Source organism: Microplitis mediator, chromosome 1, assembly GCF_029852145.1.
Source record: "Microplitis mediator isolate UGA2020A chromosome 1, iyMicMedi2.1, whole genome shotgun sequence".
Lineage (NCBI taxonomy): Eukaryota > Metazoa > Arthropoda > Insecta > Hymenoptera > Braconidae > Microplitis > Microplitis mediator.
The window spans coordinates 728,135-740,983 of NC_079969.1; the positions used below are offsets into that span (position 1 = coordinate 728,135).

General features: G+C 35.1%; 5 protein-coding genes across 9 annotated transcripts; 4 read left to right on the forward strand and 1 right to left on the reverse strand.

The window, feature by feature from the left end:
* Positions 1-1,798: 1,798 nt before the first annotated feature.
* On the forward strand, positions 1,799-2,812 carry LOC130670180 (uncharacterized). The gene has a single exon (XM_057473428.1). The coding sequence runs from the start codon at positions 1,799-1,801 to the stop codon at positions 2,168-2,170; it is 372 nt and encodes a 123-aa protein (XP_057329411.1). The 3' UTR covers positions 2,171-2,812.
* A 128-nt stretch (positions 2,813-2,940) lies between these two features.
* LOC130669022 (uncharacterized) lies at positions 2,941-4,563 on the reverse strand. Of its 5 annotated transcripts, none has more exons than XR_008990104.1 (6): positions 3,925-4,563; positions 3,663-3,836; positions 3,510-3,581; positions 3,339-3,422; positions 3,190-3,263; positions 2,941-3,093 (listed from the first exon to the last, which is right to left on the reverse strand). XR_008990104.1 is itself a non-coding variant. In XM_057471689.1 (4 exons), exons 1-4 carry the CDS (start codon positions 4,152-4,154, stop codon positions 3,356-3,358), a joined length of 543 nt encoding a protein of 180 aa, XP_057327672.1. In that variant the 5' UTR covers positions 4,155-4,563; the 3' UTR covers positions 3,320-3,355. The 5 variants fall into 5 exon arrangements, 1 of the variants encoding a protein (XP_057327672.1); XR_008990103.1 differs by having other exon boundaries at positions 3,339-3,425; XR_008990106.1 differs by having other exon boundaries at positions 3,651-4,043.
* Positions 4,564-5,155: 592 nt separating this feature from the next.
* On the forward strand, positions 5,156-6,267 carry LOC130674346 (NF-kappa-B inhibitor cactus-like). Its single transcript, XM_057479651.1, has one exon. The coding sequence runs from the start codon at positions 5,737-5,739 to the stop codon at positions 6,259-6,261; it is 525 nt and encodes a 174-aa protein (XP_057335634.1). The 5' UTR covers positions 5,156-5,736; the 3' UTR covers positions 6,262-6,267.
* A 1-nt stretch (position 6,268) lies between these two features.
* On the forward strand, positions 6,269-8,976 carry LOC130674337 (NF-kappa-B inhibitor cactus-like). The gene has a single exon (XM_057479641.1). The coding sequence runs from the start codon at positions 6,577-6,579 to the stop codon at positions 7,120-7,122; it is 546 nt and encodes a 181-aa protein (XP_057335624.1). The 5' UTR covers positions 6,269-6,576; the 3' UTR covers positions 7,123-8,976.
* Positions 8,977-10,191: 1,215 nt separating this feature from the next.
* On the forward strand, positions 10,192-12,584 carry LOC130674327 (uncharacterized). The gene is made up of 4 exons (XM_057479629.1): positions 10,192-11,751; positions 11,972-12,061; positions 12,216-12,341; positions 12,423-12,584. Exons 1-4 carry the CDS (start codon positions 11,522-11,524, stop codon positions 12,529-12,531), a joined length of 555 nt encoding a protein of 184 aa, XP_057335612.1. The 5' UTR covers positions 10,192-11,521; the 3' UTR covers positions 12,532-12,584.
* The last annotated feature ends 265 nt before the right edge of the window (positions 12,585-12,849 follow it).

The window sequence follows — 12,849 nt, forward strand, 5'->3', positions numbered from 1 at the left end:
GACCCCAACTAATAGACATTAGTTTTTTGACCAGAAAGTCTGACTATCAGAATACTATGACGCACTTTTATAGTTATCATCGATTATTTCCAATATACTTAAGTTAACTTGGTCCACTTGATCGAGTATTATTGAATCGTAATTGTATTCAAATGACGACATAATTAAGAATGCAAGCTCCTTTTATAAGAAATTGATTCAAAAATATTATAGCTTTTCTGATTGTGTATGGTCCATGTTTCTAATTAGCTATTAGAATTAGAAAAGCTATTAGAATTTCAGATAAAAAGATGACTAATTCATCTTGTAGGCATTCTTTGTTCATAATTTGAATACTATTCGAATTCATACTCAGTGTCCTAAACATAGGACTAAGTTGAACAATTAAACTGAGTTCATGGCAAGGATACTGTGACATTGAAAATGATAAACAAGTGCGCAGCTGGTTCTGGGTGATTGAACTGAATCATAATAAAAAGCGACGTAGGTCTAAAAATAGATGAAAACGAAAACACTCATCGGACACTACAGTCGCTTTCTTTTTATTTTTCCGAATACTCCTAAGCTTCCATATGAACAATGTGCTACAAGTTCGGGTGTGTAGTGCCCCGTGAATGGGCAAGTTACCCTACGTTTACTGTGGAAATTATTTTGTACGCCGAACTCCTTGAGCAGTGGCGGAGTTACGGCAGACTTGACAGTGCAGTGATTATCATCGGAAATGTGGTAGCTATTTCGGAAGCTTTCTTTCCGTTTTTGTGGCTACGCAGAGTTGGCGACACGAACCCTGTACCAAACACAGAGTATGGCTTCGTTTATATTGACTGTTTTTACTGACTGATGTATCCAATTATAAGTGTGTTCAAAAATTAACATTATTGTTTCATTTGTTTTGACTCCTCAAGCGCGACGCGCTTCAGGCACTCCATTGCTAATTTTCTTGAGTAACTTATAATATTATGTAATTTTCATTATTATTTAATGAATTCTTAAAGGTGCGCATGGCAAAAAAACTAATATTGTAGTAGTAGATGCTAAGCTTCCATTAAAAATAGATGTATGAAACAAAGTACCTTGAAGTCTATGGTTGCGATACATAATTATTGCCAACCTGAAATTTTCAATTTGACAAGCACCCCTAGTACGAACCGGAGCGATTTGTTCGCAGATTTCATACATTTCTTATTCAAGCCTACTAGGCAAAGTCGTCAGGCAGAAAATTTCTAGTTGGCGTTATCTACGAGTGAGTTATCACTGTCAGAGTTATTTATGCTTGAAATATTATGCTTTATTGACTCACTTGTAGAAACCGCAAACAGGACTATATCATTCGGTTATACAAAACTTTTCACTGTTTGATTGGTGAAAAACAAACAGAGAAATCAGACGTTTTCCTGATTGTAAATAGATAGCGATGCCAAAAAAAACGTCCCTAATTACTTTTTGGTCCATCAAAATATTTACTCTAAAGTCATACATGCACCTACATAAATATAGGACGATGTTAAAAATAATATTTACGAGCGAAAAATTCAATCGGTATTTTGTTCCATTGTAGTTAATATATTTCGAGTTTTTATGGCTCGCGGACGTGGTCTCGAGCCACAAATTTCGTGTTGTTATCCTTGTACGGTGCGGCGATAAAACCCACTCAGTCATCAAAATAATTAAGTAAGTATGCATTTAATATATTTTTCAAATCGTAATTTCTAATCGAAAACAAATGAATAATTACCGGAAGTAATGGCTTTCCTTTACTGAACTGTCACTTTCTATTGCAGTTTCGAGAATTTGGATCATGGCTCTCAATCTCATCATACCACAAGAGTGGACTGTGCTACCCTGCGTGACACTGCGGATGGAACTGCTCCGTATCATCAGAGCAAAGGAAGAAATTGACTTCACATCAACCGGAGTTATAGGCTATTACAATGACGTATTAGCAGAATCAATGAATTTCTTTGATTGCTTGTGGTTCCGGAAGCTTGACGATACCAGTAAAGACCCCGACTTTGATTGTTACTCGTTGATGATGGTGCCGTTGGTTCCATCGTCTGCAGCAGCTTCGGATGACTCGAGCAGCTGCTCGGAGTGTGATTCCGATGCATTGCTATCTGACGATGGGCCCTGTTCTACCTGTGATGAGTGTCATGACTCGGATGAATATTAACTGTAATTGGGGTGTTGGTAAACTGTAGGAGAGTAAAGTCTTAAATTCTAGTGTTTACAGTAATTTAAGCTAGTGATTTAGTTGTAATCGTGTGTAATCTAATTCAAACAGTGGACTATTGTGGCTAGAACATGTCACTTTATTTGTTAGTACCCCGTGAGTGGAAAGTGATTTCAAAGATGAAAGTGAAACGACAGCTAAGGCATATAATTATGCGACATCGCGAGGAATTTGAAACATCTGACGGAGTGATTGTGTGTTATAATCATGTGCGCGCTAGAGCAAGGAAATTCGAACGCTATATTTGGTTTAAGAAGATAAGTGATATCGGTGAGAAGCCGAAATCGAAGGTATACATTAAGCTTACATTGGAAATTGTAGAAACATCTATAGTGTTCAGTCAAGAAGATATTATGTTATTGTTAGAAATAGATAAGTAAATAGTTTATCTTTGAATTGTGCTGTTGTTTCATTTGATGAACAAATACAGGTATATTTTAGGTAACATTAATTTCAGCAATATACTAATGGACAAGCATAGCCTTGAGGACATCACTTAGGAAATTGGGTATTTGCGTGACTAGGTGATTTGAACCCTAAAGTAACAAACAGTGAGGTAACATCAGGTGTTAATTAATGAGTTTGATAACTATTCCGAGCTACACATGTCATATAAAACGGCGTTGCCAAGTTGTTACGAGTTTGATAGAAATAAAAGACAACTCAGTCAATGTTCAATACTTTTTCTTTATTTTTTTGCTTACATTTTAAACACACAATAACCTACATAAGAGATCTGGGAAAATGACATTACAACAGTATAATACTTATGACCTAGCTTAATCAATTATATCATGACATAAGAAGAATATCGCGGCGACCGCCAAAAGCAGCATGACATCATTTCATTGTTTAACTGCTATCTGTAATAAAATCAAACAAGATAATTCGAAAAAGGTTCGAAAAGTAAAGTTATTTACACTAACGAAATGATACGAAAGAGGTAAATTATGCAATACTTCTGTTGTCGTTTGGATCCAGCTGATAGTGGGGAAATGAAAGAAAACTTCTTTTACAGTTTCATTTGAACAAGCTACGAAAAACCACAAGAACCATAAAATAGAGTTTAATAATATTCGAAATAAATAATTAGGTTACAAAAACTCACTTAATTCCATGAAGCAGCTAAAAAATTCCGCGCTTGTTAATCGTTTTGCTGCGGAAGCCGCCGCTGTGCTTCCGTTGATAAGTCCTGCTGAATAATTAAATTGTTACTGATACGCCTTCTAATATTTCACCCACGTTGTTATGAACTAGATATGATCCGTTAGTAACTTACCGCTTAGTACTTCCGAGCAATCGTCGACGAAGTATGTTACTATTGCTTCCCCCACTGGACAGTGCGCCCCAACTGAAAGCATAATGTTAATTTCGAGTCTTATCCACTGTGGCCAAATACTATTTCACCTTCAATACTTACAGAGAATCTTACCACGATTTCGGAAATGTTGGCCCAGGTGACACTCTAGCAACGTCCGGTAGGAAATCCGTCGTGTTACTTGGCCGTGTATCACTGCCAAAATTTCTTCCGCTGTTTATTTCTATCTTAATACTTTCTCCATTTTTAGGTACTTCTACATTGTAAATATAAGCACCAAAAATTTTTCTGGAATCAAAAACAACCAAAGCACGCTCTTAATTACCTACATTTGAGCCAAACCAATAAATCATTAGAACACATTCAAAGTACTTACTCGTGAGATACTTTCTCGAAAACGTAATAAAATCCAGCAGTGTCAGTGCGACGAGTTAATTTGGTTGGTACATTATTTATCTGTATAATAGGACTCACATAGTTATAATGATCGATTATCCTCTCTGCTAAGGCCAGCAATAGAATTTCTATACGAGCCGGCCATTCGTTAGGTACCCAAACAAATGTACCCAACTTTTCGTATAAAATAGCCGTGTAATGTTCTTCCATTGTGTCTAGACCAGCTCACTCCGTTAAAAGCACAACACATTGCCTATCCTAACTCGACTGTATGTCTTTTATAAGCTTCCGTCTTATGACGTCGGACAAATAAACACCACATGTAGATATTTTTAGAGCCAATTTGTTCATGTGTGACTGAAAAGCAAGATAGTCGTTATCGTTTATCTCGCCTGAGTTATAGATATTAATAATCTTATAATTTGAAAATTGATTTATGGTCATGTAATAATAAGGATCAGCAATAAAATCCATACCTCCATTTATTAATCTAAAATGTTAGATTTTTTTGCACCATTAACAAGTTTATTTTCTTGTTTACAACCAACTAGGTTTTGAATTCGACTTTCAAATTAATAGAGGACTTATATAAAAACAGGATAGACAAAAAGATTAAATAGGTGACCTTGCTAGAATTCTCTACATTAGCTGCCTACATACCGTGAATAACAATACTCTTATCAAACCAATGTCTTAAATTGATACCAATGCCAAGTTGGTCAATGCATGCCTACGAAATAGTTAATAGCCTATTTAGTTTCATCAAAACATTTACCAGCTTCTAGCGGTCCCAGATAGCTCTTATCAATGCTTAAGAATTACAAATGCTAGAAAGTAAGTGAAATTAGCGCATGCCAACCGAAATAACAACGTGGTAAAACAACAGACTGCAATCGAAATGACGTAAGTAGAAGCATATAATCGGATTACCCGGTGGATTCGTGAGGCAAAAAAGATAAACAATCGGCTACATGTTTAATTTTTCATGCGAAAACAGAATGATCCGTAGCCTTGAATTCAAGGCTAAAAAGGTAAATGACCGCGGATCAAAACATCACGGAGCTCAACAATGTTTACGATGCCAAATTACGCATGAGCAAAAACGAGTTTAGAAATAAATGTAAGGGCAAACAGATTGTTGTTTGTTGGGTTAGATCAGTGATGTAACGTCAATTTTTTTTTTCACACAGAAATGATTCATCAACTGAATCTATTATCAGCTGTCTATTCATGACCTACCTCAATAGATCGTTATTATTGTTTACTGCTTAGGAAGTTATAAATAGTTCTGAGCGTTACGATAACCTGAAAGACGTGTATCCGTTATCTTATTTGTTTCAACCTTGGCACGGTAAGGGCTTCAATGAATGTAATAAACAAGTCTACGATAGAGAACGTAACAATATTATGTGATGTTTGATAAACGAACATTGTTAGTTATGTTTGTGTATACAAGATTATATTTTGCTCCCGGATGAACAGAGCGTTTTTTAGGATAATAACAAAACGTGTTTGGTACAATGGTTAGTGAGTCATTATAATATTACCTAAAGCGCATATGGCTATCTTTATATATGCATCTGACCACGTTTTTAGCCACATGATCTCAGTGTGTTTATAATTGTGGAAACGAAAAATAAATACAGATGTTGAGAATTAGGGTTCTCAAGTTTCCGATATTTGTTAATCGATTGGTATTTCGGTTGTTCATTCAGTAACATTTGGTACTTTTTGAAAGGAAGACGTTTTTTTCACGCTCCGTTGTCTTGTGCAAGGGTACAACTGAATTGTAATGGCGGGGCAATGTAGTACTAAAAGTCAATCTTGGTGTGTAGAAACAGCCGAACATGAAGAAAACAAGTTTATGATGATTTGCCGTAAAGGTAACGTCTATGAGCTGATGGAATTGGCACCATTCATTAGCAATGATGGACATCTGCTACGTAATTACGATCATCGTGGGAGACAGTGTATTCACACGGTGGCATTGTACGACAGAAAAAATGCTATTATGAAAATAGAAATACTTGTAAACATGGGAGCAGATATTAATGCGAAGGAACGAAATACTGGTAATTCATTACTTCATATCGCTGTGAGGACAAAAAATTACCAATTGGCTGAGTGGCTGTGCCAAGAGCCAACCGTTAATTTAGGAGCTATCAACTATGCGCATCATACTGCTTACCACATGGCCTACTATGCTCATGATGAGAAGATGAAGGAGCTTTTGATAGCCAACAGAGCTGTTTGTGACGATCCTGAAGGCATCGAAATGTCTGAAGATGATATTGGTGACTTTTCTAGTGACGGTTAACGGATTCCTGTTTAAAGTGTTTTAACTGATCTTTAACCCTGGCTTGATTATAGGCAACTAACAAAACAAAGAATTTAACCGATAAGATTATTGATGTTGCGTCTTATTGTCCATAAATGTGATGTAATTATTCGCGAAAGTAATTTAGTGATAAACTTTGAACTTTGATCCGACAAAACTAAATTTGATAAGAATATAAACAAGAGTATTTAACGGAAACACTAACGGATCATAAGACATTTGCAAATGTACCTTTTGTTTGTGCGCTTTTAACTATATAAAGAAATAATTGACTAAGTAAGTGATTGATTGGATATGTGGTCACTGCAAAACTCTATCTTTACTTGTGAACGAAATCATGAAGGTGAGAATATAATTCACTATCTTTGCCGCAATGGAGGAGTCATTGATTTGCTGACTTTCCGAAATGCCATTAACGATGAAAATAAATATCTGCTGTCGGAATTCAATCGTGATGGAAAACAGTGTATGCATATTGTCGTAAGTCTGGATAAAGTTGATCCCATAAATAAACTCACGCTTTTGATGAAGTGGGGCGCGGATATCAATAGTAAGGATCGAAAGGATGGCAATACGGCTCTTCATATTGCGGTCCTTACAAACAACTACGAAGTGGCTAAATGGCTGTGCCAGCAGCCGGGAGTTGACAAGGAGATTCTTAACTTTGCTCATAAGACTCCGTATCAGGTTGCCTGTGACCGTGCCAATATCAGGATGATGGACCTACTCAGGAAGAATGGAGCACGATGTGACGTTCCACTGAAAAAGAGTGCAGCTTACCGAAGGGCAAGTCATGGTCATGGTGTCAAGTTCATCAGAATGCAGGAATCAGCTCATTAGGTGATGAGCGATGCAACTTGAAACTTTAAGAAGTTATTGTAGAATTTTCGGTATCAATGTATACATTTATAAGTCATTATTTCACGAAATTGTTAATCTCATTTTGTGCCAACCAAACTTTTTTGTTAATTAATGTTACAAGTCCTTATACGATGTAATTAACATTGTAAGCTACTATCACTAAAACAGTTTATTGGAGGAACAAGTCTTGTGTATAATTATGTGTAACTATTAACGGTTTTCGATTTCAAATAATTATTCCGAGCAGATTCTTGTTTATTTTTTTATGTTCTTAGATCAGGCATACATACTCTACCCTAACAATATTGCAGTTAAATTTCCAGCAATAAAACAGTAATGTTTCAATTGTTGTGATGGACATTTGCATTTAAGCTGCCCCGCTAATCGGCACAAAACATATTACAATGATTATAAATACTGTGTGTAATCTCATCTAAAATAAACAAAAGAATGTTCTTTCTTTGGAAAATCAGTTACAAGACTTTGTTCAGTATTTTTGTTCATCATTTAAGAAGCTATTATATTTTACAATAAATAAATAAATTCATAATAGATATATATAACATATATCATGAAATACGAGTCTACTATTCAGAAAAAAATGACGCATATTAAAAGCTACAAAAATTTTTTCTCATTTGTTTTCTTCTATTAGTTGTTGAAAGGGGATATATATATATATATATATATATATATATATCCCCTCTATACTTTAACTAATAAAAAGAACGAATATTTACAAAAAACAATTTCGGTTCATTATAAGTTTAATAATTATCATATTAAGTTTAATGTCGTGATTTGTAAGCCAATTTACTATTGCTTTATCACACGTGACTAATACTGCAATACAATAATTTATATCATAGACACTGCGTGATAAAATGATGGTGTAGAAATAAAAATTCTTTGATTGAAATGAATCAACTAAAATTACTCAATTCACATCGTGACGTAGCTAGATCGTGCATTCAATCTTTACCTGTCCAGATATTTCCACCAATTTTCAACGGAATACTATACGAATTGATAAATCTATTAGCTTTTTCAATGATGAACGAAAATAGCGAATAAATTTCTGTAATATAATTAAAAGTGATGACGTCATTCGCTGATGAAAATAATGAAAATAGTATCAGCAGAAACAACTACTTCGATATTCTTCAACAGGAGTCATGTAGAAATTTTCAACCTAGAGTGTGTTCCTAGTCGCGGTTTGAACGACAGTATGAAGATTTTCATAGAAACTGCGGTTTTGTGTACTAGTAATGATTTCCAAATCGAAACTTTCTAATTGAACCAAACTTCTTGTAAGCTTAAATTAGATAACATACAACATACTTTTACATTTATTTTCCGAGGAGGTATAGTATTTTCACACTAAAGCGATACAAATCGTTATCATATATAACTTCCTGAAATTACCTAAATAGAAGTTTATCCGTCTCTTGGTTCAAAAATATAATTTATCGATTCATTCAATTATTCACGTGGACACTGATTTCACCCTCATGAATTGGATTTTCAATCGAAATTTTCAAATATTTACACAAATGTTATACACCATTTAACAATCGATTACGCACGTATCGAATGGTATTGTTCATCACGTGTATGGCCACGATTCTGAAAAAACTCTTCTCATTGGATACCAATATTATGCACTTACAAAGTATAGAATAATTACATATTATATTCCTCTTTAAGTAATTCTGTTTTTTTTTTTTTGGACCTTGACGATTCGACCGAATTAATTTATTCTATTTTGTCAGAAAAAATTCTCTTGCAGTATAAAAGCTGCAACAAGAATTTTCAGTTTCTTCATTCGCTTATAGCGCGGTAGAGGCCAGGGACGTTGTAAAGCAATTTTATTACACTATTAGTTACGTCCAACGTTTTCGTTCCCCAATTCTAGAGATTTATTGGCTTCACAAATATTTATATTCTACGCTATTAACTTCGTATAGACACATTAATCCTGATCTAAACTTGTGGTAAAAAAATTCGCAGCTGTTAAATTTGTTTAATTTATTTTTTTTCGCCCATTAGTTAATTAGCTGGGAGCTCAGCTTTCACAAAAAGTAGTTGGTACCTGCCAGTCATGTTTCGGTTGCGGACTAAATCGGCAGTGTATTCATAAATATTGCTTTCATAGTTTTTAGTAAGTAATTATTTCAATTGATCTCAAATCTACAATCGTGTAATGATATTGTGAATAAGTTTTTGGTGATAGCGAAGAAATACTTGCAAGGTATGTGGTAAAAAACCATTTTTTAAAGCAATTAACATTAATGTAGAACTGTTTGAATTAAAACCCGAAATTGTCAATTGAAGAACAGGTTCAATAACCAAATCGGGCATTCATAGGATTATGGCTTTCTTCCAATAATTTTTTCAAATGCACGTGTTGCCGTTCAAAAATCGATTTATCGTGGGTATTTTGTGTCTAAAAAGTTTAAACGAAATCTATCGTATTTTCAGAATGAGTGACTTCAGACCTCGTAGCTACTCTATCCGCGAGTTCCCATCTAAAGGCGTGTAAGTAAAATATAAGTTCAGTAGGATTTATAAATGTAGAGTCGAGTTTTTGCACTAACTTGTTTTTTGTTCACAGAACAAAGCAGGCCTCGCTGAGATCAATAAAAAATTCGGGTCATGAAACGAATACAGCCATCGACAATGCATTAGAAAAGTTGAATAACCTGGTCGTTAATCCTGTTGGGCTGGCAAAAAAAGATAGTAAATTACCTCGTTACTGCTGAGATTAATATACTCTTATTCTTAAGCAACTTTAATGTCTAGATAATATACTAATCGTTACATAATTTGATAGTTTCATTTCTGGTATGTGAATTTTACTGCCCGCAAAGTCAATTAATGTATAATTTGAGTGAGTGCATTCTAGTCTGAGTCATTGTATGATTTGCAGATTAGAAACTTAAGTCAACTCTAGTGTTCTTAAAGCTTAAATTCGCTTGAACATCTATGTATCTTTAGGCATGAAATGACTAATGGGTTCGTGTTCTACTCAACATTATTTGCAAAATTGCTGTTTGTTTAATTGATAAAACATTACTTACAGTCAATACAGCCAATAAGCTTTTTGTTTCAAAAATAGTGATAAACATAATAATATGAGGGTGATAAGAATCCCTATTTATTTATCTTTTAGTGACTTTTGCTACACGGAACAGTAATCCAGTCACTGCAATGTACGAAGCATCGAAATCATTTCTAGAACCATGAGGAATTACTCTGATTCTAATGACAACACGGCAAGAACGGTAATAGTTAGCTTCGTATTCGTCTCTTTACTTAAGGTCAGGGTTAAGAGGTAACTACTGGATTATCCTGATGCCTACAGAAGAACTCACTAACTATAGGCCCTAGAAGTGTGGGCTTCATTACTGTGGCGACTGTCGTATGATAAATGGAGATAAGCTTTCTAGACCATGAGACGAGGCCACGTTTTAGCTTTTCCTTGATGCGGCCAGCTGAACAGTTCAGGAAACTGGTGCCTCAGATATTTTCTGAAATGGAAGGGGTGTAGGTCCAACGATATTTGGGTTCGTGGTAGTTGTGGTTAGATCCCACATGCTAATAGAATGTGTTGTTTGAACATACTTCTAGAAAATATCCACAACTGGTCACTTGACTATATTTTAGACTATGAACATCGTTTGGACGGAAGGTCACGAAATCCGCAACGTGTGTATACCCGAAATGGGTGAGGCGGTGCCCCCCAGTGAGTAAAAAACTGGCTTCAAAATCCACGACTTTGTTTTACTAATTATTTAATTAGTAATTTAATATTTTGTTTTAAGAATGTTAATAACATCCAAGAACCTGTTATCTTTCAAATAAAATTGAATATAACATCTAGCTTATCAGTACGAGACTACAAAAACTTTCCAGTAATGAAACATCATTGTTATCATAGATACGTGACTCACCCAACGCGAAATAAGTTGATAACATTTATGTTAGAGTAGGTTAGGTATGTTTTTATTCCATCAAAACAATCGACTTGCCGTAATATTTATCGAAGAATAGACAAACAAACGTACGTGCGTAAATTAGTCACATTTGAATAAGAACGTTGGGTTTATCATGGACGACCTACGTGTCAATAAACTGTTGACATTGAATACCGGATTGAGAAACATCCGGTCAAGATGTTGTTGATCGAAAACAATTATACTTGGTATGCATTTATTACAAAAAGTTATCTTTAATAAAATTGACCTATGCTTTGATAAATCAGAGCATTCTAGGCACGAAGCTAGTCTGTCGCTGGACGGGGAACACTAAACACTCATATCTGGGTTTCAGTTGTGTAGATTTTATTAATACTATTTTGTCTTGAAATAAAAACGACATGGAAAATTTAGATGCAAATTACGTTGAGCTGTCGAGCAGAATTTTTGTGCCCAAGGACTGGCCGGTTGGTGGATTCAAGAAACTGCTATTGTCATTGGCTAAAAAAGTGATTGATAACGTTGTCACCGATCAGATGGTCGTTTTACAAGTAAACCGTGTGCCTACAATACTGGTTCAATACCAAGATAAAAATGGAACTTACTACGTCTTTGAAAAAGTCCGCGATCAGTAAGTAAACTGTTGTTTTAAAGAAATAAAAAGTGCATTACGCACCAAGGCAGGAAAGTAGACCGTCCTAATTCGAGTGTTTGCTAACGTGGTTCTTGTCCTCTTAGTGTGTAATATACTGCTAATGTTTCGTGCGAGTTCCCGAAATGGGTGAAAGTAATAACTTCTGATGTTTGTTTGTGTGTACGAAAGAATTAACGGTTTCCTTCATTATTTTCAGAGAACTAACGGACGCATTCATGATTGATGTGGTCATTAATAAAAATATCATCAGGGGAAGAAATTCTACGGGGGCTGGTACTTCAACTTCGTAAGTAATTACGACTCACTGCCTTTTTTTTCTAGAATATGCCCCCGCTACGGGTGCTACGCCCCCATTCTAGTTTCACAACGACTATTCCGAGCATGGGTTAGGTTTTCAAAGTCAAGTGCTAAAGGTTAATTCTATTTTTCAATTATTTCAGAGAGAATGCTTCAGCGGAAAGAGGCGACGAAAATTCCAATAATGAAGTATCATTCGATGATTATGTTATTTGTACATATGAAACTTACAACCGGACAGCGCATTACGTAGTGCCGGCCACACAAGTGTGAGTTATTTGGAAAATTCATGTAAAATTGAATCGTAATATTTTTTGGATAGGAGCCTAATCTGAATTTTCTATTTTCAGAATACAGACGATGCGTCCTGAGAGAAATATCTCACGTGCGGCATATCAGCATACGTCGGGCAATGTTGAAAGGTGCTTATTATTTAGAATAATGAAAATAATTTATTAATATCTTTTTATAGTTTATATTTTCAAAGATGTGTAATTAGCAGAAAAAATCAAATCACCCAACAGTGAAAACTAAAACGTAATTCTGTGATATCATCTGGAACTGGTTTATCGTTGAAGAGACCTTGACCGTGTTCGGATTATGAACGTATTTGTTATCGCGTGTTATTTTTTTTTGTTACAGACCAGGCGCGCGCTACGATGTTCTGCGTTTATTTGCGGAAATTGGGATAACTTTTCTGTTCCTGATGATAATAGTTAGCATGATCATCTTTGTGTTGTGTAAGAACGAGTCACTTGATGATTTATTTTAGCAATT